Raw genomic sequence first — 27,873 nt, forward strand, 5'->3', positions numbered from 1 at the left:
GGGGGACAGGACGGTGATGGTGGTGGCGCTGCATGGGGGACGAGGGGAGATCATTGGTGGGGAGCTCTTCTGGGGAGGGGTCAGTGATGGGTCAGTGATGGGCACTCTCTGCTGGGGGACCGGGGATGAGGCTGTGACAGTGACGGGGGTCCGAGGTGGGGTGCGAGCGATGGGAAGGAGAGGGCAGGGCAGGGCAGGGCAGGACAGGACAGGACAGGACAGGACAGGACAGGACAGAGCCCGGTGCCGGTGTCCCCGCCGTGTCCCCGCCGCGCAGAACGAGGCGCTGCCGCTTTAAGAGCGCGCTGCCCTCACCCAAGATGGCGCCGGCTCGGTCCGCCCGTGCTCCCAACGCTCACGCGCGAGGCGTGGCCTCACTGACCACCCCCCTCACACAGCCCCGCCCCTTCCGCCCGCCCCGCCGGAGCAGCGCCGGAGGGGCCGCGGGCACCGCGCCAGGGACCGGCCGGGCCGGAGGTACCGGAGCGGGGCCGGGGACGGGAACGGGGACAGGGACAGGGACGGGGCAGAGCAGAGCCGGGGGAGCTCAGACGGCGGCAGCGCAGCCTGTTCCCCTCCCGGTGTGCGCCCCGGGCCCTGGGGGGCGGAACGCGGCCGCCGCGCCGCGAGCTTTGCAGAAGGGGCCGGTGGAAACTCTCGGCGGGGTCTGAGGGTTGCGGATCCTCCGTCGCTGCCTGGCTGCAGCAGTGACTGCCAGAGGGCAGGGATGGATGGGATATGGGGCAGGAATTGTTCCTGGCAGGGTGGGCAGGCCCTGGCACAGGTGCCCAGAGCAGCTGGGGCTGTCCCTGGATCCCTGGAATGTCCCAGGCCAGGCTGGACACTGGGGCTGGAGCTCCTGGGACAGTGGGAGGTGTCCCTGCCATGGCTGGGGTGGTACCAGATGAGTTTTAAGGTCCCTTTTAGCCCCAAAGCCTTGTGTGACCCTGTGAGTCCCGCGGGAAGTGCCCGCAGCTCCCCTGCTCCGGGTGCAGGGCTGGCCCTGCCCCACAGCCCAGCCTGGGAAAGGCTCCGTGTCCCGGCTGGGCTCCCCCGCCTGCTGCCCTGCTTCTCATCCAGCAGCTCCAGCAGCTGCCAGAGCCGCGCCAGGAGCTGCTGCTCCTTGGCAGAAGGGACTGATGCAGCTTGCTGGATGGATAAATGGATAAATGACCCTCTGGAATGGTCACTGACCTCTCCGGGGGGGAATGCCGGGCCCGGGGGCAGAGGATGGGATGGGATCCATGGGATGGGATGGGATGAGATGGGATGGGATGAGATGGGATTCAATTCGATTCCCTCCTGCCTGTCCCTGCTGCAGTGCACAGGGTGGATGGAGCTGGTGTCCCTCTGGGTCTGTTTGGGTGCTCAAGGAGAACTCCTCTCTGAAGGAACCTCCAGGAATAGAGCAGCTGGAATCTGGGAATCCTGTGGTACTCTGGATGCTGTGAGCTTTGGCTTGTCCAGGCTTTAAAGCCTTCCTTAATCCTGGGGCTTGTTCCTCAGGTTTTTGCAGCAGGAATGAAATGAATTATTCAGCTCTTTGCATCTGATCAGAGCAGGTGTTTGTGGAATGCACACTTTGGGATTTTCCAGGTGTTGGTGGTTCTGTTCCAGGCTCAGGGGTCTGTGGGGCAGGACTGGGAGAGGCTGTGGGGACATGGCTGGCAGACACTGCTGCTCTTGTGACTCCCTTTATTCCCACGAGGACTCAAAAACAGGATTGTTTTTGTTTTCACGTGCTGCATGGGTGGTGCTTGTGTAGAACAGAGAATTGTTTTCAATTCTTTGGGCTGCAGCAGCAAAATCATCTGCTGGCTGTGCTGAGCCACCCTTGGGAATGGCCCCCACCCTGTGCATGGGGCAGGGAATGGGCTGGGGGGTGTGACCTCACACTTGGCTGCACCAAAATCTCTTTAGAGATTTGGATTTGTGCTCCTGTGACTTTTATCTACCTTCATCCTCCCTTCCCCAAATCTTTCCCTCTGTCACAATCCCTCATTTTCCTCTTCCCTCCTCGTTGTGCAAGCTGTGTCTCCAGCTGGGGGTGGCTGCTGGTCAGGGAGGGCAAGTTGGCCCCTGGATTCCTCACCTGGAGCGTGCTCACCCCGAGTTCATCCCTGCAGTGTCATCCCATGTCCCCTGGCTGCTCTGGGAGCTGGCCAGGACTGTCTACAGCCCAGGCTGCCCAGACAGGCGAGGGCTGGCTCTGACTGACCCTGCACAGACTCATCCAGCAGGTTTGGCCAGCAGCTTGGATTCGGGTGTGAATGCAGGTGACAGCAGGGTGTGAGTGCAGGTGACAGGACGGGTGTGAGTGCAGGTGACAGCAGGGTGTGAGTGCAGGTGACAGGACAGGTGTGAGTGCAGGTGACAGCAGGGTGTGAGTGCAGGTGACAGGACAGGTGTGAGTGCAGGTGACAGGACGGGTGTGAGTGCAGGTGACAGCAGGGTGTGAGTGCAGGTGACAGGACAGGTGTGAGTGCAGGTGACAGGACAGGTGTGAGTGCAGGTGACAGGACGGGTGTGAGTGCAGGTGACAGCAGAGTGTGAGTGCAGGTGACAGGACAGGTGTGAGTGCAGGTGACAGCAGGGTGTGAGTGCAGGTGACAGCAGGGTGTGAGTGCAGGTGACAGGACAGGTGTGAGTGCAGGTGACAGGACAGGTGTGAGTGCAGGTGACAGCAGGGTGTGAGTGCAGGTGACAGGACAGGTGTGAGTGCAGGTGACAGGACAGGTGTGAGTGCAGGTGACAGCAGGGTGTGAGTGGTTCTGTACATCAGGCCTTTAACGTCTCCCTCTGGGATAACAGCCCACTCCTGGTGCTGCAGCACAGCCTCACGTGCAGGGCTCTGGGACTGGGAGCCCTGGATTTACAGGTCATGGAATGCTTTGGAGCCCTTAAAGCCCATCCAGTCCCACCCCCTGCCAGGGACAGGGACTCCAGGCTGCTCCAAGCCCTGTCCAGCCTGGCCTTGGACACCTTCAGGGATCCAGGGGCAGCCCCAGCTTCTCTGGCAGCCTGTGCCAGGGCCTGCCCACCCTCCCAGGGAAGAATTTCTCCCCCATAACCCTGCCCTCTGGTAGTTTAAGCCACCATTCCTTGCTCTCTGTGGATGAATAGGTGTTTTAGTTGGAACAAGGATGCTGCAGTTGTCCCTGGAGTTTGGGGAGAGGAGCAAGCCTAGCTGAGCACTTTGGTGCAACTGGCAGCATTTTGGGGTGGGATATTTCCATCATATCCCTGATTTTCTTCTTAACAGTCCCTTTTCCTCTTCATGGCTTTTCCTGCAGAATATTTGGATGCAGAAATGTCCCAGTTTGCGCTGTTGCTGGGTGGAAGGTGAGGTTGGAATGTGGGTCCTGCTTTGGGAGGAGGTTGGAACCATCCCTGGAAATTCAATGAGCCTGGAGAGTGCTGTGCTCCATTGCTGTGCTGGCCCTGTGCTGCTGTGCCAGCCTGTTCTGCCTCGGTGCTGTGGGGCTCAGAGCTGCTGGGCTGTGATCCAGCACTTCCAAAGGGCTGCCTTTACTCCTTCCTTCCTTCTCCAGGAACTTCTGTTCGATTCTTCACCATCAGCAAGGAAGGAGGGTTTAGAGTTCAGGTCAAGGAGGTGCCTGTGAGAGGAATGAGATCCTGTGGTTTGATAAAAGTGTATAAAATCATCTCCATGTCGTGTGCTGAGCAGCTGGGATGGATTTTGTGGAGAGGGAGGGCTTGGGAAGGTCCCTGGTGTAATTCCCACTGCAGCTGGGAGCAGCTCTGGGTCATCCACGTGGCTCCCCAGAGGCTTAGCAGCAGCCCTGGGCTCTGGCTCTCCTCCCCTGACCCTTTCCCTTGCCTGGGAGGCTTTCCCAGCGTGTTCTCAATGAGGATTTTGTGCAAGTTGGGTGTTTTGTGTTCTCTCTGTGCCTGAAAATCCCCTGTTAAACCTCTTGTAGACCATATTTCAGTATTGTGGGGGTTTTCTGCCGTGCTGAGCGAGGGGCAGAGCTCAGTTCTCCTCAGAATGAGTCTGGAGCTGGTTCCATGTGGTGCTGTTTGGATTGAGGTGTCTCCTAAGAAGAACACCAAAAGGGAAAGATGTTGTGCTGGAATAGATCCAGTTGGGTGTTCACAAAGTATGGAATGACAGGTTTCCAGCTGGGACTTGATGCAAGCCTGACACTAAACTGGACTATAAAATATAATTGGAAATATCTGTTGAGGCCTTGCTTTTGTGGCCATGGTAGTCCTTAAAACAAGTAAGGGAGAAAGAAAAACGGGAAAAAAGAGTTGGTGTTTGAGGTGAGATGGTATTTTATCAGTGGTTATTTGGATTTTTTTTTGTCTGGCACAGTTCTGGGCATCAGCTTTCTCTGTTAGATCTGTAACAGCAGATCCCTTTTCCTTTTGAATTCCAGGAAAGTAACTACACATAGATATGGGAAAAATGGGATAAGTGTAAGGCACGTGATCCAAAGGTGTGGATCCTCTGGGTGGTGAGCAGGGTGTCACTCCAGCAGAGACATTTATAACCTGCAAAATGGGAATGAGCTTACAAAGAACAAACCCACAAACCAGTAACTCACTTATTTGGGAAGCAGAGAATTCTCTTGTTACCCAGAGAAGCTGTGGCTGGTCCTGGATCTCTGGGATATTCAGGGCCAGGTCGGACAGGGCTTGGAGCAACCTGGGATAGTGGTAGGTGATGAACACTGAGGTCACTTCCCACCCCAATCATTCTGGAATTCCGTGGTTCGAGTCATTACCATCTCATTTGCATGCAGGCCATTGTCCTGGATGCTCCACATGGAATCCAGCCCTGTTTGTTTGGGCTGGGTCAGTGTTGGGGACACTCCCGTGTGCCCAGGTGACAGCTGCTGGGTGGCATGCAGGCTTGGCTGGCCCTGGGTGGCACCTGGCACTCATGGCTTGGCAGCCACACAGGAATATTGGGAAAACAGGGTGATCCTCCTGCACCCTGGATTCCCAAACAGCCCAGGAGCCCTGGAGAATCAGGGTTCATACTGTGTTTGAGTGTGGAAACTGCTGTAAAGAGCTGGATTTAGTCTGGAAAAGACAGTTCAGAGTCCAGTGGCAGCCTCCCCTCAACTGATCACAAACTACCTGTAACTTTGGTCTTGGGCATTTTCATGTTGAGCTGGTTTTAGTTAAAACATTAAGCAAAAGGAAAGGAAGTAGTTGTGAGGAAACTCCTGGCAAGAGGTGGCTGAGCTGAGATCGTGGCTTTTTAAGTGAGAGCTAAAATGGTAATGATGTAAAGTTTAGGAGGTAAAAAAGAGGGTTTTTTCAATGAAATAAATGGATGGAGCAGATACCTGTGAGTAAGCAAGCAAGAGATATTCCTGATTCTGAGTTGTGATGTACCAGTGCTCCCAGCTCGGCTGGATTTGTGTTAAACAACATTTATTTTGACTTTTGGAGGGCTGGTGCTGGTTCTGGACAGGGCTGGTGGTGTCTTTGGGCACATCTGTGTGCTCACCTCGGTCTGTACGTGCTGCTGGAGCTGCTGGGGTGGTTTTGGGATGGGTGAGTTGCTCTTTGCCTCTCTTTGGGTATCCCAGTGACCCAGGCCGAGGGCCAGCAGCTCTGTGGGATGGTGGATTGTTCCAGAAGAGGGTCCTGGTGTGGATGTGAGGATGAGGGGCTCCCTGGGATGGCAGCAGGTCCCACAGCCCCCCGTGAGCCCCAGGCTGTGTGTGCTGCTCTCTGCCCAGCCCCTGGTGCCCTGCTGCAGGGCTGGCAGAGCAGAGCCTGCAGGCTCCCAGGGGAGCACACATCAGAAACAGCCCCAGAGGAGCCCTGAACAATGCAAGTCTTTGTGTTCAGCCTTGTTGGTAGAATTCCCAGTTCCTCTCAAGCCTCCTATTGTTGGGGCTGGCATGGCTGGAGAGCCCTGGCCCTGCACACCAGCATTCCCAGGATGTGTTTGCCTGTGCTGGAGGGGTCAGCACAGCTCTGTGCCCCTGGCCCAGGAGGGACAGCTTCTCCAGAACCCTGCTCCTGCACTGCTGCGAGGCTGGGGAGCGTGGCCAGCCTGGGAATGGAGCTGCCAGAGAATCCTGGAATGGTTTGGGCTGAATTGAAGACCCTCTACTGCCATGGGCAGGGACACCTTCCACTATCCCAGGTTGCTCCAAGTCCTGTCCAACCTGGCCTTGAATATTCCAGGGATGCAGGGGCAGCCACAGCTTCTCTGGGCATCCTGTGCCAGGTCCTGCCCACCATCACAGGGAGGAATTCCTTCCCAATATCCCAATTTCCCAATATCCCATCCATCCCTGCCCTCTGCCAGGGTGAAGCCGTCCCTCCATGTCCTGTCCTGTCACTCCAGGCCCTTGGAAATTCGGTGTAATTTCCTCTCTAGCGAAGCTAGGGCTGGTTGTGGTCACTTCAGACAGCACAGGGAATAGGAGGAGAGAATGGCTTGGAAAAATAACATTGTCTTGGACCTGCCTGTGGCAAATCATTGTCTCTTTTGTGACAGCGTGGGCACACAGGGCTGGCCCCTCCCTGGAGCATTGGTTTGGCAGCACAGCTGTGCACGAGGCTTCTCAGTTCAGCTCCTCCTGTGGAGGGTTCTGTGTCTGGAGGATTGGAAAACAGCAAAATCCAAACCAGCTCCCTTAGTTCACACATAGGTGGAGTTCCATCCTCATGGAGTCCCTTCCTTTGCTCAGGATGGGAAATGTGGGGATTTTTTAGTGTTGCTGGGAGCCTGTAGAGTGATGATGTTGCCCAGAGAGGTTTGTGGACTCCCTGTCCCTGGCAGTGTCCAAGGCCACGCTGGATGGAGCTGGGAGGGTGGAAGGTGTCCCTGCCCATGGCAGGGGTGGGATGGGCTTTAAGGTCCCTTCCAACCCAAGCCATGCCAGGACTGTGAAATCCTGGCTCTGCTGGCTCCCAGCCAGGCACCACGAGTGTTGACTGACACAACAGCCAAATGCTACATTTTTTCCTCCTTTCCTTTTATTTATTTTTTTTTCCAGTTACAGTTGGCTTATTCTGCAGTTTTTCCCAGTCTGTAACGCCAGTGGGTCTCGTACTTGTGGGAAGGGATGTGCCTGAGAACCACGAGGGGCTGGGGAGGAAGGAGAGCCCTGAGCTGTCAAAGCTGAGCTTAGATTTGCTGATCTTTAAAGAACCCCAGGTGCTGTGATCCAGGTTTTTGGTTTCCCGGAGGAAACAGCCACTAGGTGGTAAACTGGCTCCCGAGGTGGCTGGCTGGGATTGCTGCCTGCTCCTGGCAGGGTTTTCCTGCTGTGATGTCCATGTGGAGCTGGGATTGAGCCTCTCTGTCCTGGGATAGGGAGGAGAGAATTCCGTGGGAGCTTTTTGCGTGCTCTGGGTGGGAAACCCTGGAGCCCGTGTGCTGGAAGGGCTCCGAGTCCCACTGCCATCCCCCACTGCCATCCCCCGCTGCCATCCCCCGCTGCCATCCCCCGCTGCCATCCCCCGCTGCCATCCCCCGCTGCCATCCCCCGCTGCCATCCCCCGCTGCCATCCCCCGCTGCCATCCCTTGCTGCCACGCTGGCACTGGGACAGCTGTCACAGCCACACCGAGGGATCCCCTCTGCCGGTGACACCGAAACCTGGAACCAGGAGAAAACCTCGGAATGCTCAGTTTTGGATTGGGAATGAGGGCCGAGCGTCCTGGCAGGAGGGCAGAGAGGCTCCAGCTTCCTGCTGCCAGCGCTGTCCTGAGTCACTCGCAGGCGGTGGCGTGGGGACCCTGCTGGGTTCTGCTTTGCTGCTTCCCTTTCCCGTGGGCAGCAGCAGCACGGGGGACGTGGATGGGAGCAGCTGCAGGACGATGGTGTCACACGGCCCTTGGGGACACCGGCAGCCCTGGGGTACGTACGAGAGCTCCGGGGGCTCTGGCACTGCCTGTGCAAAGAGACAGCAGTTCCCTGATGGAGAATTGGGGTAAATGAACATCCAGATAAGCATGAGAACATCTGGTTTTTATTTTATTTTATTCCTTGTGCCTGAGAAGGCATCGCTCACCTGTAGAGGGAGTGTTTCGGTAAGAAAAGGTGTCTTAAACCTCTGTCTCGAGCTGACAGAAGTGAGCATGGAATTATCCTGTGTGTCCTCTTGTGCTGCTGAGTGTTCCCCGGGCTCTGCTGTGGATGGAAGGTGCTGTGTTTGCTGCCGTGGTTTTGGGTTTTAAAACTGTAAATGAGAATCAGCTCAGGGAGGGATTGAGGGGGAGCAGGAGGTGCTGTTGCTCAGGGTCCAGCAGGGACTGTGGCTGCTTTCTGTGCAAAGCAGGGGGGTTTAGATGGAATATTAGCAAGAAATTCTTCCCTGTGAGGGTGGGGAAGGCCTGGCACAGCTGCCCAGAGAAGCTGGATCTGGATCCCTGGCAGTGCCCAGGGCGAGGTTGGACACTGGGGCTTGGAGCAGCCTGGGGCAGTGGGAGGTGTCCCTGCCCATGGCAGGAGATAGAATGGGAGGGACTTTAAGATCCCCCCCACCCCAGCCATTCTGGGATTCTACAAATTCAGATTTTGTATACAAATACCCATTTCCCACATATTTACACACACTGACTCTTATTGGAAAATCCCTGTAAAACCACCTTATGCTGCAGACGATCCCCGAGACTCCGGCAGTTCCCTGAGCTCTCTGCCAGGCTGAGTGAGCCATCCCTGCCTGCCAGGCTGGAGCTGGAGCTGGATCTGCTGTGCTCCTGGGAGCAGCTCACTGGAACAGCATCACAGTACTTCAGTTGAGTTATTCCATGGGGAGCTGGTAAATACTAATTTGAATCCCCGGGTTTCTCCTGCCCTCGGCTCTCCGGGCTGCGCTGTCTGTGTGTCTCAGGATGTGCAGCTCCTCTTGTGCCTTCCCAAGCACCCAGCTCCCCTCGGTTCCCTCTTTTCCAGGATCTTCTGCAGCAGTTTAGTGAGAAAACACGGCCTAAAAGTTAAGGGACGTGGTGTTCCTCAGTGTAAGGCTCAGCAGAGAGCGCCCTGTGCAGTGCCAAGGCTTTCTGTGTGTGCTGTGGTGGCTTTTTTGTGTAATGGGAAGGAAGTGTTTTTTGTAGAGTGTGTAATTCAGCCTGTTGGGAAGTGCTGGCTGGCACAGTTCCCTTCCTGGAACAGGTCTGAGCTGTGTAGTTTGTTTCTCTCTTCATTCTCTGGGGGAAGATCAGTGTTTGCAGGAGCACATGGCCAGCAGGGAGTGCAGGTAGGCAACCTGGCCTGCATCAAGAACAGCAGGGCCAGCAGGAGCAGGGCAGCCTCAGGCTGTGCCAGGGGAGCTTCAGGTTGGACAGCAGCAGGAATTTCTTCACAGGAAAGTTTGCTAACATTGGAAGGGGCTGCCCAGGAGGTTTGGGATCTCTGGAGGTGTCCAAGGAAGGCCTGGATGTGGCACTCAGTGCTCTAGGATGGGGACAAGGTGGGGATTTGGCCCAGTTTGGACTCATAGGTCTTGGAGGTCTTTTCCAAGTGAAATGATTCTGTCTTCTCATAGAGATGCAAAAATTTCATGTGACAAGAGCTGTTCCTGAGGCTCATATCTGCCTTTTCGCGCCCTGTTCAGTTTATTATTACGTTTTCAGAGCTTGTGCTTTTGTAGTTCCTCTGCCATCCTGGAAAAGAGAAGAGAAAATGGCTCTCGTGTCATGATCTGGCATGGGCAGCTCCTTGAGATTGGTGGGGTCCAGAAAAAAAAAATAATTTCAAACCTGTTGAGAGCAGGTGTGGAGTAATTTAATAAATACATTGGAGTGGCTCTTGGCCTGGCTAACACTGGAATTCCAGCTGAACTTGAGGTGACATCACTGCATCCAGCCTTCCCACGGGAGGAGAGCAGTGCAGCCTCTGCCTCTCCAGGGTCACTGCTCAGTCCAGCTGGGTTAGAAAATGACTTTTGCTGCTTGTGCTCTGAAAAGCTTCCCTTTGCTGGCAGGGTTGGAAGCTCTGGCCATGGATCAGAAGAGCTATCATCGGGGGAGCTTGCAGAGCGCCACCAGCGATGAGGATATGCTGGAAATAGCTGGAGCATCCATGGATTTCCCCACGGCAGATGATGACCCACCGCTCGACAGGGAGATGGGAGGTAACACCCACGAGCTCTCCCCTTTCTGTGTTCCCTGATGGCTTTGCATAGGATTTCATGGGAATATTTGCAGTGTGGGTCCCACTGGCCAGGATGGCTCAGGCACCAGGGGGAAGAGTTTGTGGGGTTCTGTTCTGGATTGCATTGCTGTCTGTGTGGCTCCTGGGCTGTGGCATGGAGCAGATCCTCTGGCTTCAGGCTTGTCCTTCCTGGAGTTTCCCAAAGTAGCTGTTGTGGAGAAGAGCTGGCAGTGGCAGGAGGGAGGGATGTGAGTGCCATGGAATTGCAGCACTGAGCCACTTCTGAGGGTTGTGATGTGAGCACAGGCTGCCTCCTCCCTTCCCTTCCTGCATGTCTGTAATTTTGGAGGTTTTCCGTTGTGGAGAGAATCTCTCCATGGGGCAGCACAGAGGATTTGGTGCTTCCCCTGCCACCCCTTGTCTGGCCAGAGGCTCTGCTCCTCCTCCTCCTCCTCCTCCTCCTTCTCCTTGAGTCTGGGCAGTGAAATTCATGGAGAAGGGATGAATCCACAAGGATCTGCTTTCCCTGGAGGAGGTTTTCTCTGTTAACAGGGTGCTCAGGTCCTCAGGGGAGATGACACTGAAGTGAAAGAGGAAATTTTAAAGGGGGAAGAGCTCCTTGCCCAAATGCCAGTTTCAGTTCTCCCTGTGAATTTCCCCTGCTGATTTCAGATGTTTGCTGGCAGATGTTGGGGTGCCAGGTGTGAAACCTGAAGCTGTGAGGGCCCAGCTGGGAGGTGGTGGCTGAAGTTCTCTCCCCCTTTCAGAGGAAGACTCAAAAGTGTTTCAGTGGTTGAAAGTCTCCTTTTCTCTGTGGCATTTAAAAACTTTTTCTCACTTAGAGCTCTAAAGGCAAGAATTGAGGCAGGTAGTGACAGGGATGGGTTTGAACTGAGAAAGGGAAGGTCGAGGTTAGATTTAAGGAGAAATTGTTCCCTGTAAGGGTGGGGAGATCCTGGCACAGGTGCCCAGAGCAGCTGGGGCTGCCCCTGGCAGGGTCCAAGGCCAGGTTGGACATTGGGCCCAAACCTTTCTGTGATCCATGATCAGAGGTCTGAGTGCTCAGTTTACCCTGAATGATTCCTGGTGCTTATAAGCACAAACAGGATTTAGCAGCGAGCTTTATTCTGCACCTTAAATGAAACATTAAATTAAAATTGAAGTGGGAGCCTTGAGCTGGCTCATCTCCCCTGCTTTCTTCACCCGCCTTCCTCCTTGACCTCAGACAGAACCCGGCAGCTTTTATCAGTGAGACCAAAGTCAAGTGGGGAGTGTGCAGAGTTTCAGCCTCCCAGACAATGCTTGAGTGACAAGTTATCACCAACAAATTGGAGCCTGAGGAACTTAATCTCCAGCCCCTTTGAGCTGTGTGTGCACTGAATAAAGGCGAGATAAAGGCTGCTCGTGGGGCTCCAGCTGGGAGAGCCTTTGAAGTCTGACTGTGCCCAGAGGACAAAAGGAAAATCCAGTGCCTGCCTGCTGGAAAGACAGTGAGCAAAGAGTGTTCCTGGGAGTTATTCAGCAAGGAAAATGCCAGCTGGGTGGGAAAGGAAAGGGGTTTGTCAGTACATCAGTGACTGAGCCACCGCTGTCAGGAGGCTGTTGGTAAATGTGTTTTCCTGTGCTGCATGGTGACCTGGGGCAGAGCTGGGGGCATGGACTGCAGAGCAGGGAGTGTCCCTGGCTGGGGTCCAGGAGCATCCCCAGGGGGGAATGGGGAGTGGAGTGTGTGTCTGGGTGTCCCTCGGTGCTGAGGGGTTGGGTTTGGTGGATCTGTGGCTGGTGGGTGAAGCAGAGCCAGCACCTGGCTGGGGGTAATGGCAGGAGGAAATCCAGCCTGGAGAGCAGCTCTGGGGAGAAGGGCTTGGGGGAGCAGCTCTGGGGAGAAGGGCTTGGGGGAGCAGCTCTGGGGAGAAGGGCTTGGGAGAGCAGCTCTGGGGAGAAGGGCTTGGGAGAGCAGCTCTGGGGAGAAGGGCTGGGGGCTCTTGCTGGATCAGAAGCTCAGCTTGCCCTGGCCATGGTGCTGGAAGCCCCCCGTGTCCTGGGGTGACCCCCAGTGTGGGCAGGGGGGGATTCTGCCCTGCTCAGGTGAGACCCCACCTGCAGAGCTGCCCCAGCCCTGGGCCCTGCACGGGAACGAGCTGGAGCAGCAGGAGGGGTCCAGAGGTGTCCCCTGGTGGGCACAGGGGCTGGTGACAGTGTCCCCTGGTAGGTGCAGGGGCTGGCTCTGGTGACAGTGTCCCCTGGCAGGTGCAGGGGCTGGTGACATTGTCCCCTGGCAGGGGCTGGCTCTGGTGACATTGTCCCCTGGCAGGGGCTGGCTCTGGTGACAGTGTCCCCTGGCAGGGGCAGGGGCTGGCTCTGGTGTTCCCCGGCAGGTGCAGGGGCTGGCTCTGGTGACGGTGCCGGTGACGCCACAGGGAGCGGGGAGGGCTGAGTGCTGCTGCGGGATCAGCCCCGGCAGAGTCTGGAGGAAAAGGAGGAGGAGGAGGAGAAGGAGAAGGAGAAGGAGGAGGAGGAGGATGCTCCAAGTGCTGCTGTGAGTCCCAGGAATGTCCCCCTGCACCCGGCCATGGCACAGACAGACCCCCGGAGCTGCTCCTGTGGGATGGGGAGCAGCTGAGCCAGGGTGAGGAGACCCTTCCAGGGAGGAAGAGGAGATGTGAGCCAAAGGGAATGTGTCCCTGTGTTCCCCTGTCCCCATGTCCCTGGGTCCCCACACGCTGTGGGGCAGCAGCTCCAGAGCCAGGATGAGGGTGGTGGGTCAGGCTGGGTGGGCTGTGGGATTTCTGCTGTTTGTGACACTGTGCCTGTGTCCCCCCTGATTTCTGGGGTTTGCTGGAGCTCTCCGGGTGCCGTGGCTGTCCCCTTGCCCCGGCAGGACAATCAGCAAACGCTGGGGCTTTGTGGGGTGGCACAGCCTGGAACTTCACCAGGTGCAGCCTGGTTTTCCTGAGCCCGCAGGGTCTGAAGTGGAGCATTAATTAACCCCTTCTGGGGAGTGATCAGAACACAGAAATGGCTGTTTGGAACGAGCAGGGTCACTTTGCACTCGCTGTCTCTGATTTGGAGATCTGGATGTTACAAACAGGGAGATCTGTGCAATCATCTTGGATGTGTCTTGGCAGGGCATCACAAAGCTCATTTTCCTCCTTTATTCCTGTCTGGGAATCCTAGGATCCTTGATTTGCAGCAAGCTGAGGCAGGAAATATGATCTTTATAAATATTTATGGCTGTCAGCCATTTCATAGTTCTGGATTACCCCTGAAAAAAATATAAAGATGTTTTCTCATCATCATCTGTCAAATGAACAATTGTGTGTGGCTGGAGACCTCGGGATTCTCCTTTGGGAATAGAAATCCTGGTGCTGTAGGAGAGCAGGCTGGGTTGAGTGGGGATCCTGGAGAGCAGGATCAGGCTCCAACCTGCACCTGCCTGGTCTGGAGTGGGATCAGCCCATCCCATCTGGGGATGGGATCACTGGGGCTGGGATCACTGGGGATGGGAATGGGATCTGGGATCTCTGGGGTGTGCCTGAGGGATCCTGCAGGTGCCATCAGGATCTTGTGGGGGTACCAGGACTTGCAGCCCCTCTGTCATTGCAGCTCTGTGCTTGCTTTGTGCCTCAGGGTCTGGTTCCTGGTGCTCCAGGGCAAACTTTGAGCTGGGAGAATGTTCCCAGGACAGCTCAAAGTCGCTGGTCTGGGCAGTTATTCCAGGAGAGTGAGCATGGAATGTGCCTGATCTCATCTCCTTGCAGAAAATTCTTCTCAGGGTGTTCTGTTAGCTTGGTTAACTGTCCTTCATTAGTACTTTTCTTCAGGACAGCTGTATCTTTTATCTTTAGGAAAGATTTTGGTAGATTGGCAAAGGAAAAAAAGCCTATCTAGAGAGAGCCTGCAGTGTGCAGAGAGGGATGTTTGGGGTGCTTCTGGGAGAGATGATCCCTCTGTGGGAACAAAGCTCCTGCTCCGGGCTCCAGCTGGGACTGCTTCAGGATGAGGTTCTGTTCCCTGGATACCTGTGCCAGGTCCTTGGAGCAGCACCGGGAGGAGTTCCAGGCTCTTCAGTGTCCTCCCCTTGCTCGTGTTGGTGTCAGCAGGGTTTATTCAAGGAGGTTCTGATCCATCAGGTGTAGAGAGCATCATTCAGGATTTCCTTGGGGGGATATTTCAGTGGGGAAATCTCTGGAAGCCTTGATACTAATTTCACATCTCCAAAAGCTGCTGGTCTCAAAAATGTTGTTAAAAGCAGGGATTCCTCACGGAAAATGTGCCCCATTTTCCTCCCAGTGCAGTTGGGGCTCACAGCCTGTGCACTCAGCATTTGGAAGAGCTCTGCAGAACTCCACCTTTTTTTTTTGTCCCAAGTGAAGCGAGGAGCTGCTTTAAGTGGGTTATTTTGTGGTGGTTGTCAGGTCTGTACATGACTCATCTTGTTTTCCTGCAGCTGTGGCAATCTGGGAGATGGGTTTGGGAAGACTTCACAGCTCTTTTCCCTTCCTGCTTCAGATGGTGGGGCAGAGGGCAGCTCTTTGCATTCCTTATTTTTCCCATCTGGAGACACCTTTGCCCCCGTGATATCTGCAAGCTAAATATGCTCAAGTATCAACCATTATCCTTCTGCCTGCGAGTTTTAACCCTCCTTTCCCCCCACCTATCAGTTTTGACTGGATTTTGGGTTTTGCTCTTCTGTTTTTCCCTCTGAATGACTGCAAACACTCAGTGTCTTCCAGAACCAGAGTTTTGGGAATGTACACCCAAGCTAAGCATTGTTTTCCATGGGCCTGGAGCAGGTTGAACAGGAGCCCCAGTGGTTTGGCTGAGTTCTCACCTGAGGGAGGCTGCAAGTCCCAGTTTGGAGTTTTCCCAAGCCCCCATTTGGCACCACTTTCTATTTCCCAGGCCCCACTGGATGTTTTGCTTTCCCTGTTTCCCTGCTCCCATCCTGCTCTCATCCTTGCCAGATCCACCTGGGACACCCTTCAGCTCTGTTGGAAGTCCTAAATGTTCCTTTTCTCCTCTCCCATCTGCTTGCCTCAAATGGCAAAATATCCTCGTGGCAAGTCCTGGATTTAGGGAGAAGCGTTCCTGTGGTATTCAGCTCAGGGCACACCTCACTAACTCTTTATTCCCACTGAAATCCATGCTTTTCCTCCTAAATGAATTCTGGTTTGGTTTTTTTTTACAAAAAGAGGCAAAACTAAGAACTGTTCAATTTTTGTCCCTTGCTCCCCCAGCAGGCTTTTCCTCCTGTAATGGAGCAGGGAAGAACAGCACGAGCACCATGATGGATTTCCTGGAGGAGCCTCTCCCCGGTGTGGGCACCTACGAAGATTTCAACACCATAGACTGGGTGCGAGAGAAGTCCAGGGATCGAGACAGGCACAGGGAGGTAAAAATCCCTCCTCCTTCCCCTCCTCACTGGCTCTGAGTGCAGGATAACTAACGTGTGACTCTTGCTGGGGTAGGGAGGCACTCCCTAGAGACCCCTGGGGTGGAGGGGTTGCCCTTAGGATGGGAGCTGAGAGTTCAGTTGGAGGAAAAGGAGCATTAAATCCAACATGTTGCAGTCTATTGGTTGCTGCTTCTCTTCTGAAGGCTTTGATTTATTCCAAATGGGGGTTTGGAGTGCAGAACCAGCCTGGTTTTGTGCTCTCACATTTGCACTGGTGAATGGTGCTCTTTCTATTGGACTTTTTTTTGTTTGAGGAGACTGAATTTAATTCTTCCAGAATTCCTTCCCAGGACTTCACCAGTCTGCAATTAAAGGAATCTACTCAGAATGCAAGGGGGGCTTTAGCTGAAGTGCCCGTGTCCCCACCTGCTCCTGCCTTTCTTTGTCACAGGGAATATCAGGGGTGACCTGTCAGGAGCACTGAGACTGACAGGCCTCAGCCATCCTGGGCACCTGGGGCAGGGCTGCCTCACACTTCCCAGTGCCACCAGTGCCCCCTCCCATTCCTCCTGGGAATTCCATCTGGGCCATTCCTGTCTGCTGCCATTAAATCTGTGACCCCTCATGTCGGTGTCCTCGGGACTCTGGCACAGGGTGCCCAGAGCAGCTGTGCCCCATCCCTGCAGCTGTTCCAGGCCAGGCTGGACAGGGCTTGGAGCACCCTGGGATGGTGGAAGGAGTCCCTGCCCGTGGCAGGGGGTGGTACTGGCTGATCTTTACGGTCCCTTCCCACCCAGCCATTCTGGGATTCCATGATCCTTGATCTATCCTCCCACCCACAGCCAGAGCTGCACCAGCTGTAGCAGCAGCCACTGCCAGATGCTTTTTCTCTCCCCCCTCAGATCAGTCACGGTGTCACCAAGTAGCTTTAGAGCATTTACAGCACGTTGGATCAGAGTCCTCACAGATTTTTGTTTCTTCCTGCAAACCCTTTCCCAGATCACCAACAGAAGCAAAGAGTCCACCTGGGCACTGCTGCACAGCGTCAGCGACGCCTTCTCTGGCTGGCTCCTGATGCTCCTCATTGGTTTGTTGGCAGGTAAGAGCAAACCTCCAGGTAAAACTAATTCCTGCACTGCAGCATCAGGATCCCTTCCTTCCCAGGGCCTGGCAGATCCTTGGAGCAGCAGGATTTTGGAGTGGGAGCCTGTGCTGACACCGAGGGCTCTGCTGCTGCCTTGTAAATTCACAGGGAATTATTTTTAAGTGCTTTGAGGCTGTGTTGATGCAAAGCCAAAATACTAAACTGAGGCTGAGAGGTGTCCTGGACACTGCTCTGGGTCTGCTGCTGGCATAGACCTCTGAAATAAATTAAAAATTTTGATCATTAATGCAGAGCTGATCAAAATGCTCAGAATGTCTGTGTCAAAAGCTCCTCACGGGTACTGAAGGGGTTAATGCCAGGGGCTGCCAGCAAGAGTTTCTTATTTTTGGGGGGCTTTCCTTCTATACTTGGGTATAAAAAGGGAGAGGTGCTGCTTGGAAGCCAGGTGTCTTTCAGAATTCAGCTGGCTGAGACATTTTGTATTACTTAGAAACAAACTTTGGCCCCGGGGCAGCAGGAATAAATCACTTGGGTACAAATCTTCCCAATGGGAAGCAGCAAGCATCTGTCACGAGGGATGCAGTGAAATCTGGTGTTAATGTTTACCTAGGAGGGCTGCTGGCCAGTTGGTCATTAACTGGGGGATTTGCTGGACGTTTATTGCAGCCTCTGGAGCTTGTGCTGCCACTTGCTCCTATGGATCAGAGGTCCCTGGCCTCTGCCTTGCTGTGGGGGTTTTGGGATTGGAGGAGTTACTAACAAAAGTGACTTGAATTTCCTCTTAAAACCTGACTTTCCTTCTGTGCTGGCTCTGCTTGCCTTGTTTTACTTGGCGCAGTTGTAACTTTCCCCTCCTTTCTTTTTCTTTTTTTAAATTAGGGTTGGAAAGGTTTTCTCCAAATTCAGAGTTATTCCTGTCACAATGTTGCTGTTGTTGGTGCAGCTCCTGGGTCCTGGTGACACATTTTGTCTGAGTCCCCCAGGAATGTGGGACATCCCTCTCTGCCCTCCCACTGCCTCTGTGCTGTACTTAACAAACAGTTACTGAGGAGAATTAATTGCTGCTGCTGCAGGGGTGGGGGTTTGAACACAGAGAGCTTTTGAAGCATCAGCAGCCATGCTCTGTTTCCTGACCTGCTCTTTTCAATGTATTGAAATTATTCAAAATTAGGCAAATCCTCTCATTTAGCTCTCCATAGAATAGAAGTGAGTTGTAGGCAGAAAATCCACAGTGCTCTATGTGCTGAGAGGTGAGTTAAAAATCAGTGTGGCACACTGTGACCTTCAGGTGTTTGAATCTGCTCATTAAATGACTTTTTTTCCCTTTAACCCAGGTTCCTTGGCAGGTCTGATCGACATCTCTGCCCACTGGATGACGGATCTGAAGGAAGGAGTGTGCTTGGCAGGGTTCTGGTTCAACCACGAGCACTGCTGCTGGAAATCCAACACCACCTTCACCGACAGGGACAAGTGCCCTGAGTGGAAAAGCTGGTCCCAGCTGATCCTTGGCCATGGAGAGGTGATGAATGCCTGGAGCTGCTTTTGCTGCTGAATTCTGTTTGCCCAGGCTGCAGCATCCCTGGGGTGATGTGGGTACCAGGATTCCGAGCTCTGTGTGGTTCAGTGGTTCATTGTTGGGGTCCTGAGGGGGTGTCAATGCACAGGTTGTGTGGGTGTTGTCCTTGGAGGGGATGTGGGGAGGCAGAACCTGCCCCATTTCCAGGTGCTCTGTGCCACTGGTGTGCCCAGATGTGCTGTTGGAGGGGGTTTGGCCATGAACATTCTGGGGGAATGCCAGGATTGGTAACCCAGCAAATGGAACCTGGCCTTGAAACCTCAGACTTGGGGCAGGTCTCTGCATCTTTAGCTGGTAACTCTGTGGGGTGGCCTGCAGATTCCCTGTGCTCACTCCAGCGCCCAGCTCTGATGTGGTTTCAGTTGAAGCCATCTGATTCTGGCAATTTCCTCTGTGTTTCAGGGGGCCTTTGCATATATCCTCAATTACTTCATGTACGTTATCTGGGCCTTGATGTTCTCCCTCCTTGCTGTGCTCCTGGTGAAGGGCTTTGCTCCCTATGCCTGTGGCTCAGGGATCCCAGAGGTGAGTGAGAGCGAGTTGTTTTCCAGCTGGGGTAGGGATCCACCACCCAAAATTTACACATGCATGCTATGGGATAGATAATATATTCCACTTTAGATGATGGCTTCATACACAGGCGTTTTCCCAAGCTGTTTGGAACATGTCTAATGCTAAAATCTCCGTGCAGTCCCTTGGAAAATCAGATGTTTTGGCATTGCTGCAGGAGCTGCTCCTCCAGCAGGGATAGTGGCCCTGAGGGAGGGACTCAGGTGGCTGCTCATGCCTTTGCCTGGAGAGAGATTTCCATGGACTGTCACTTTGGATAGCTCAGGGGGGCTCTTGAAAGCTGTAGGGAAGGGCAGGAATGGGAGCACCCAGTAAATCAGGAGCTCTGACCAGGGCTTGAATGAAAGCCTGTAGAGCTTTGTGTGCTTGACTTCCAGATCAAAACTATCTTAAGTGGTTTCATCATTAGAGGCTACCTGGGCAAGTGGACGCTGGTCATCAAAACCATCACGCTGGTGCTGGCCGTGTCCTCGGGGCTGAGCCTGGGCAAGGAGGGGCCCCTGGTGCACGTGGCCTGCTGCTGTGGGAACATCCTGTGCCACCTCTTCACCAAGTACCGCAAGAACGAGGCCAAGCGCAGGGAGGTGTGTGGGGACACGGCCTGGGGAGGGGCTGGGGCTCTGGGGCTGAGGGTACAGGGTTCTGTTTTGGGGTACAGGGCTCTGTTTTGGGGTACATGGTTCTGTTTTGGGGCACGTGGTTCTGTTTTGGGGTATGTGGCTCTGTTTTGGGGTACAGGGCTCTGTTTTGGGGTACAGGGTTCTGTTTTGGGGTACAGGGCTCTGTTTTGGGGTACATGGTTCTGTTTTGGGGTACATGGTTCTGTTTTGGGGCACATGGTTCTGTTTTGGGGTACAGGGCTCTGTTTTGGGGTGCATGGTTCTGTGTTGGGGTACATGGTGCTGTTACCTAACACTGATTTATTTTTTTGGAGCTCTCTCTGAGGGAATTGGCTCACTCCCCATTTCCCTGCTGTTTAAAAGCAGGTCAGACCTAGCTGACTGTGCTGTAGATAAATGTTGTACAAATTCAAGTGAAGACGAAGCCAAAAAGGGGGATGGCTGTGAGGGCTGAGAGGTCTGAGTGCCTCTGTGTGTCCCCCAGGTGCTGTCAGCAGCTGCTGCCGCCGGCGTCTCTGTGGCTTTTGGAGCTCCCATTGGAGGAGTGCTCTTCAGCCTGGAGGAGGTAACCTTGGGAAGCTGCTTTAGTGCAGACCTTACCCTGTGGGTTAGGAACACAGCCTGTGGGGAAATTCCTCCTGATTTCAGTCCAGCCTGACCCTCCCCTGGCACAGCTTGAGGCCTTTTCCCTTCTCCACTCTCCTGCCAGCTGTGTCCCAGGGTAGCTGGGAACAAACTTCTCTGGGTTATCAATCCTCTTTTCTTCCCAAGGACCACCTAATCCTTAATCTGTTGATCTGGATGTGAAAGGATTATTGCTCCTTAGCTCAGGGGAGAGTACCAGGATGGATTTCAGAGGAAGGCGGGGATGGATTTGCTCAACTGAGCAATAGTAGGTGACAGTGATGGCGGGCGCTGCTGTTTGGTACTTTGGACCTTGCAGAGCCACAGAATTCCCTGAATTCAGCTCATGGCTGATGTGTAACAGGTTTTATTACCCAAGTGAGTCGCTCCAGGGATCACAGAGAGCACATGCACGTGCTGCAGGCGAGGGCGCATCGCACTCACTGAGATCCCCATTGAACCGGAGCTCCAGAGCAAGCCTGGGGCGCTTGGCTGGAGAGCAGGGAGTGAGCCAGCGCTCATGGATCTCTGTCCTGGCTTTACTCCCTGCACTGGGGCCATGCTAAGTGTTCAAGTGGCCAAATGTGCTTTGCTCTGCCCTCCAGGTGAGTTATTACTTCCCTCTGAAGACGCTCTGGCGCTCCTTCTTCGCCGCGCTGGTCGCCGCCTTCACCCTGCGCTCCATCAACCCCTTCGGCAACAGCCGCCTGGTGCTGTTCTACGTGGAGTTCCACATGCCGTGGCACCTGCTGGAGCTGGTGCCCTTCATCCTGCTGGGGATATTCGGGGGGCTCTGGGGAGCCTTCTTCATCCGCAGCAACATCGCCTGGTGCAGGCGGCGCAAGACGACGCGGCTGGGCAGGTACCCGGTGCTGGAGGTGCTGGTGGTGACGGCCATCACGGCCGTCCTGGCCTTCCCCAACGAGTACACCAGGATGAGCACCAGCGAGCTCATCTCGGAGCTCTTCAACGACTGCGGCATCTTGGACTCCTCCAAGCTCTGCGAGTACGTGAACGACTTCAACAGCACCAAGGGGGACGATCTGCCCGACCGCGCCGCCGGCCCCGGCGTCTACACCGCCATGTGGCAGCTGGCGCTGGCCCTCATCATGAAGGTCTTCATCACCATCTTCACCTTTGGCATGAAGGTGAGGCTGCCCAGAAAGGAGTTTGTGTTCTTCCCATGCTCTTCAGGACATGTAGAGTTTTGTTTCCTCCCTGACCAGGCGTGTGTCCCCCCAAGCTCTGTCAGAAGGGGACAGACTGCTGTTGTTTGTCCTGCTGCTTCACCCGAGGGCAGTAAAAACCTTCCAGCCTGAGTGTGGGCACCAGTGCAGTCACAAAACCGGTGCCTCACAGCTCCACATCCCATTTTCCAGACACAGAATGCTCCTAAATTGTCCTGCCTCGAGCTTTCTTGATAAATAACATGATTTAGATGAAAGAGCTAATTGCAAAGCAATCAGTGTCTTAATTTGTTAGTGCATAATTGGAGCTGTTCCTTGCTCAGAGGCTTTGGAAGTTGTTTGGTGCAGCCTGTGGAGCTGCAGTTCCCAGGTGTGAGCTTTCCTGCAGTGGATGGAGCTGATGGACAGTTTCCATGTCCCTGCTCAGCGCAGGGAACTTGGCCCAGATGACTTTTCAAACATCCCTTGCAGCTGAGCTCCAGCAGAGGCTCTGCCCCGCTGTGGTTTGAGGTTGCAGCCTCCTCTGTGCTGTCAGGGCACTGCTGCTCACCACCCCTGTTCCCACAGGTGCCCTCGGGGCTCTTCATCCCCAGCATGGCCGTGGGGGCCATCGTGGGCCGGCTGCTGGGGGTGGCTGTGGAGCAGTTGGCCTTTTACCACCATGACTGGGCCATCTTCAGCGGCTGGTGCAGCCAGGGGGCCGACTGCATCACCCCTGGCCTCTACGCCATGGTGGGCGCCGCCGCCTGTCTGGGTAAGCGGGGCTGGGCAGGGGAGGGGTGGGTGAACAGCTCCATCCCTCATCTCACAGATCTTCCCCAGCCTTAATCATTGAGCCAGAGCATGGTCTGGGCCGGGAGGGGACCTTAAAGATGATCTCATTTCAGTGTAGTGATTCTGTGGTTGGAGAGCTGCGGTTGTGGCTGGCCATCAGAGCTGGTGTCAGCTCAGGAACACCAGGAACCGCTGCAGTTGGGTGTTCTGTGTGTTACTCATCTCCTGGTGGTGCTTCTGCCATCTCCAGCCTGCTGCTGGGCACGGCAGCTGCACTGGGGAGCTCCTGAGGCTGCCCAGGGACTTGAATTTCCCTCTGGGGTTTTAACTCCTTTTTTACTTCCTGTTCTGGCCTTGAATCTTGTGATGCAATTCTGCTTTTAAGTGCTCTGTTTTTTGGTAACACTTCTTCCTCTTGGCTGAGTTGGAGAGACTGGTGCATGTGACTGAACTTCACTTTCACAATTCCCAGTTCCCTCATCTGTGGAACCTGTTTAGCTCCTGAGGGAATATTTTATCAGGAAAAATAATCTAAAAACATGCCACCAAACCCCATCTTTTGCCTTTTTAGAGGGGGTGCTCCTTTTTTGAGCAACCCAGTGCAGGGGAAGGTGTCAGGGGTTGGAATGAGATTGACTTCAAGGTTCCTTCAAGCCCAGGCCCCGCTGGGGCTGTTTGCATGGAATTGATGGAAGATAAACAGGCTTTGCCTTCATTAATGGTTCTGTTTGGTGCTGGGCAGCACTGCGGGGTCTGTGCCCCTCGGGGAATGGGGACTGGAGCAAAACTCCTGTGAAAGATTTGGGAGCAGCTTCGGGGCTTGAATCTCAGAGGCAGAATTAAAACACACTGAGACAGCACCTCACCTCGAGCTCTGTGCCAGGCCTGGTGCCGTGGCGGGGACAGAGGTTCTGGTGCTGGTGTTTGGTGCCGGTATTGGGTGCCGGTGTTGGGTGCCGGTGTTTGGTCTGGCGGTGTTTGGTCTGTCTGTGCCCATGTTCCGTGCCGGTGTTGGGTGCCAGTGTTGGGTGCCGGTGTTTGGTGCCGGTATTGGGTGCCAGTGTTTGGTCTGGCTGTGCCGGTGTTTGGTGCCGGTGTTTGGTCTGGCTGTGCCGGTGTTCTGTGCCGGTGTTCTGTGCCGGTGTTCTGTGCCGGTGTTGGGTGCCAGTGTTCTGTGCCGGTGTTCTGTGCCGGTGTTCTGTGCCGGTGTTGGGTGCCAGTGTTCTGTGCCAGTGTTCTGTGCCAGTGTTCTGTGCCGGTGTTCTGTGCCGGTGTTGGGTGCCGGTGTTTGGTCTGGCTGTGCCGGTGTATGGTCTGTCAGTGCTGGTGTTCTGTGCCGGTGTTCCGTGCCGGTGTTTGGTGCCGGTGTTCTGTGCCAGTGTTTGGTCTGGCTGTGCCGGTGTTTGGTGCTGGTGCAGCTGTGCTGGTGTTTGGTGCTGGTGTTTGGTGCAGCTGGCAGTGGCCCCGAGTGACCCAAGCTGTGTTGGCAGGGGGGGTGACCCGCATGACGGTGTCACTGGTGGTCATCATGTTCGAGCTGACCGGCGGGCTGGAGTACATCGTGCCGCTGATGGCCGCGGCCATGACCAGCAAGTGGGTGGCCGACGCCATCGGCCGCGAGGGCATCTACGACGCTCACATCCGCCTGAACGGGTACCCCTTCCTGGAGGCCAAGGAGGAGTTCTCGCACAAGACGCGTGCCATGGACGTGATGCAGCCGCGCAAGAAGGACACGCCCCTGACGGTCATCACGCAGGACACCATGACCGTGGAGGACGTGGAGAGCATCATCAGCAACACCACCTACAGCGGGTACCCCGTGGTGGTGTCCTGCCTGTCGCAGCGCCTCGTGGGCTTCGTCCTCAGGAGAGACCTCATCATTTCCATCGGTAAGAGGTGGCACTGCCCGGCTGAAGGCGCTGTCCTTGGTGCCAGCTGTCACTGACCTGGGGGGTCACACCCTCCTGGTGCAGCCCTGAGCGCCGTGGGTGGGCTCTGCTCGCCTCGGATGTGGCTCATCACAGGATCATGAGATCATTTAGGTTGGAAAAGCCCTCCAGGGTCATCGAGTCCAACTTGAGTCTGATCCCCAGCCCAGAGCTCTGAGTGCCACGTCCAGGCCTTCCTTGGACACCTCTGGGGATGGGAACTCCAGACCTCCCTGAGCAGCCCCTGCCAATGTTAGTGAGCTTTCCTGTGAGGAAGTTCCTGCTGCTGTCCAGCCTGAACCTCCCCTGGCACAGCCTGAAGCTGTGTCCTCTTGTCCTGTGGCTGGTGGCCTGGGACAACATGGAATAAAGGACAGGAACAAGTGCATCAAGATATTTTGTGCATTGCCCACCTTCTGTGGTACCACCATGAGTTTCTGCTCTTGGGTTCCTTGGAATCTGCAGGGATTCATTGAGAGTGGCCCTGTCCCCAAGCTGTGCACAGTGACACACAGGATGGGATTTGGGTTTTCATGGTCAAATATCCCAAATATCCTAAAGCATTCTGAATATCCAGCCTGGTGTTTGGGCTGCCCCTTCCCAGGAAGCCTTGGAATGCTGATAGCAGATTGCAGTGTGGCAGGTACCCACAGGACCTGTGTGCACTGCTGGGAAGGTCTGAGGCCAGTCCTTGTTTTCCAGTCCTGACCCTGATGACGTCCACGGAGCTTGTGCCAGTCGTTGAGTGCTTAAAAATAGTCCTTTAATTGCCCTGCATGGGACCCAAATCAGTGACTCATAAAAGCACAAAGCACTTTATTCACCTCCTCTAAAAACTGGGAGCTTAAAAGTTCTCCAGAACTTGTATTTACCTGGCCAGAGCCTTGGCTTTGGGCAAAGCTGAGGTGCTGATCCCACCCCTGCAGTGGAACTTTGGAGACCTTGGAGGTTCTCCCAGGTGAGGAGTGACAGGACAAGACCTGTAATTGTGCCCAGGTGAGGTTTAGGTTGAATATTGGGGGAAATTTTTTCATGGAAAGGATTGTCCAGCCCTGGCACAGGCTGCCCTGGAGTCACCATCCCTGGAAGTCTTCAAAAGATGTGTGGATGTGGCACTTGGGGACATGGGCTGGTGGTGACCACGGTGGTGGTGCTGGTCAGCACTTGGACTTGATGGTCTTAAAGGTTTTACCCAACCTTAATGACTCCATGGTTCCCTTAGAAGAGAGGCTGGGAACCCATCACAGCCTCCTGGGGTGGGAACAGCTCTGGCAAAGGGAAGGAAAGGACCTCCAAGGCCATTAAATGTGAGCTGAGGAACGGGAACGCTCTTGTTCGGAAAATGGAGTGCTGGTATTGAATCAAACATTTCCCTTTGCAGACAACGCCCGGAAGAAGCAGGACGGGATCGTGAGCACCTCAATTATTTGTTTCACTGACTACTGTCCCCACCTGCCTCCGAGCTCCCCGTCTGTGCTGAAGCTCAGGAGCATCCTGGACCTCAGTCCCTTCACGGTGACGGACGAGACACCCATGGAGATCGTGGTGGACATTTTCCGCAAGCTGGGGCTGCGCCAGTGCCTGGTGACTCACAACGGGTGAGAGCCCAGGGCACGGGGGACAGCCCTGCTCCCAGGGGACAGCCCTGCTCCCAGGGCACAGGGGACAGCCCTGCTCCCAGGGGACAGCCCTGCTCCCAGGGTACAGGGGACAGCCCTGCTCCCAGGGCACAGGGGACAGCCCTGCTCCCAGGGCACGGGGGACAGCCCTGCTCCCAGGGCACGGGGGACAGCCCTGCTCCCAGGGCACAGGGGACAGCCCTGCTCCCAGGGTACAGGGCACAGCCCTGCTCCCAGGGCACAGGGGACAGCCCTGCTCCCAGGGGACAGCCCTGCTCCCAGGGGACAGCCCTGCTCCCAGGGGACAGCCCTGCTCCCAGGGTACAGGGGACAGCCCTGCTCCCAGGGCACAGGGGACAGCCCTGCTCCCAGGGCACAGGGGACAGCCCTGCTCCCAGGGCACAGGGGACAGCCCTGCTCCCAGGGCACAGGGGACAGCCCTGCTCCCAGGGCACAGGGGACAGCCCTGCTCCCAGGGCACAGGGGACAGCCCTGCTCCCAGGGCACAGCCCTGCTCCCAGGGCACAGGGGACAGCCCTGCTCCCAGGGCACAGCCCTGCTCCCAGGGCACGGGGGACAGCCCTGCCATCCTCTGGGGCTGGGCACTGCAGCAGCTCCTGCCTGCCAGAGGCACTTGGGACAGCCCAGCCTGGCCTGGGACACTCCGGGGACGGGGCAGCCCCAGCTGTGTCAGTGCTCTGCCACCCTCAGAGGGGGCAGTTCTTTCTGTGGGGTGGCACTTGGAATCCCAAAAGACTCTTCAGCACCACCAAGGGGCTCGAGTGGCCCTGCCAGGGTTCCTTCTGATGGTGTTGGTGCATTAAAAACGTTTTTTCATTTTCCAGGAAGCTGCTGGGGATCATTACCAAAAAGGATGTGCTAAAGCACATTGCACAGATGGCCAACCAGGACCCCGAGTCCATCCTCTTCAACTAGAGGCAGACTGTAGGGACTGTGTGTCCCACACACCTGGAACTTTCTAACCCACCCTGGGTAGACTTTCCTATTTTTATTGAGACCATGGAACTGTTTCCAGCCTTTTCCTCCATGGAGCTGAAGAAGATATTTTCTGTTTTTGTACCAGATAACCAATTGCACTACGGGATCTGTGGAACATAATCTTCTTTTTAGAAGAAAAAAAAAGAGACTTTATTTACGTTGCTTTTGTGAAGTTACGTTGGAAAGATTCCATGAAGGAGTAAAAACAAAATGTTAGAGAATTGTATTTCCTCCTCTTCTTTTGTTGGAGCTGCTGTTACAAAGGTGGGGAGGAAAAGCCAAGGTGTTTGTGCACTTGCAGAGGTGTGGAAGGAGCAGGATGGTTTTCCAGTACTGAGGTGCTGGCAGAGGGTCAGGGCTGGGCTCAGGGTCCACGTGGGAAAAATCACAACCTTGGGAAGCCAAAAGAGGGGAAAGAAAAATAAAGTTTGACTGGCTGAGGCTGCTTGACTGAAGGAAGGAAAAATAACCCAAATAAACAAACCCCCCACATCACATCTCCTTAAAATTGGGCCGAATTTCTCATTGGGAAGGTGCTGGTTTTGATTAATTAGTGAATGTGTTAATTATTCTGCCGCTGCCTTGTCAGGAGAACCCCAAGGAAGAGGTAGGAAGAGTTCATGGGTGTCTTCCCATCCTGCTCCCTTTCTCTGATCCATGCCCAAGGATTCCTTGCTTTCCCCTGAGCACATCCCCAAGATCCCAGAGGCTGAGTCCTGAATTCCTGCCCTTCCCCAAGCCCCGATGGTGTTGGACACCTCCTCCTCCTCCTCCTCCTCCTCCTCCTGTCCCCCTGGAGAGGCGGGGACACGAGTGCTGTTCCCTGTTCCCTGCTGTCCCTGGATCCCAGCTGGAGCATTCCCAGCAGCCGTGCCAGGAACCCTCCCCACCCAGCCCCGGTGCTCCTCAGTCCCTGTGCCAGCACTGCCCAGCTGGTTTTCCTGTAAATAAAACTCTGCCTGTTCTCTGCAATTTGGGAGGTTCTGGATGCTCAGGGAGCTGATGCTCTTCACCAGCCTCTGTTGTTTCATGGGAGTGGGGGCTCCTGGCTCCATCCCTCTCAAAACCCCTCCAGTACAAATTCCTTGTCTTTCCAAGGATCAGAAGGCAGATTCCTGATCTTCCAGATCCATCCAGCCCCTGCTCTGCTGCTCCCCTGGCGTCTCAGTCCTTGGACAGCTCAGAGCTGCAGATGTCACTGACGGATCCAGTTCCTTCTGCTTGGGGAACAAATGCCCGGACTGGTCTGTGCTGGTTTTGTGCAGCAGGAGATGGCTGGGATTCCTCATGTGCTGCCTCAGCCTGCACCAACAGCAGCTTTGCTTTTAAATGAGATATTTTTTGTTCTGTTTGGAGGGCAGGTGGATGTTCTGGGGTC

General features: G+C 55.1%; 1 protein-coding gene across 7 annotated transcripts; it reads left to right on the forward strand.

Annotated features, from left to right (window-relative positions):
• Nucleotides 1–392: 392 nt before the first annotated feature.
• On the forward strand, nt 393–27,003 carry LOC131583449 (H(+)/Cl(-) exchange transporter 5). Of its 7 annotated transcripts, none has more exons than XM_058847549.1 (13): nt 393–477; nt 9,926–10,075; nt 15,336–15,490; nt 16,493–16,592; nt 17,933–18,117; nt 18,577–18,699; nt 19,122–19,328; nt 19,849–19,929; nt 20,594–21,136; nt 21,743–21,929; nt 23,440–23,838; nt 25,259–25,475; nt 26,342–27,003. In XM_058847549.1, exons 2-13 carry the CDS (start codon nt 9,943–9,945, stop codon nt 26,430–26,432), a joined length of 2,421 nt encoding a protein of 806 aa, XP_058703532.1. In that variant the 5' UTR covers nt 393–477; nt 9,926–9,942; the 3' UTR covers nt 26,433–27,003. The 7 variants fall into 7 exon arrangements, with proteins under 7 accessions (XP_058703532.1, XP_058703530.1, XP_058703528.1 ...); XM_058847547.1 differs by lacking the exon at nt 393–477 and adding an exon at nt 3,324–3,342; XM_058847545.1 differs by lacking the exon at nt 393–477 and adding an exon at nt 7,838–7,857.
• Nucleotides 27,004–27,873: the final 870 nt, after the last annotated feature.

Source organism: Poecile atricapillus, chromosome 12 (genome assembly GCF_030490865.1).
Source record: "Poecile atricapillus isolate bPoeAtr1 chromosome 12, bPoeAtr1.hap1, whole genome shotgun sequence".
In the NCBI taxonomy this organism is placed as follows: Eukaryota; Metazoa; Chordata; class Aves; order Passeriformes; family Paridae; genus Poecile; species Poecile atricapillus.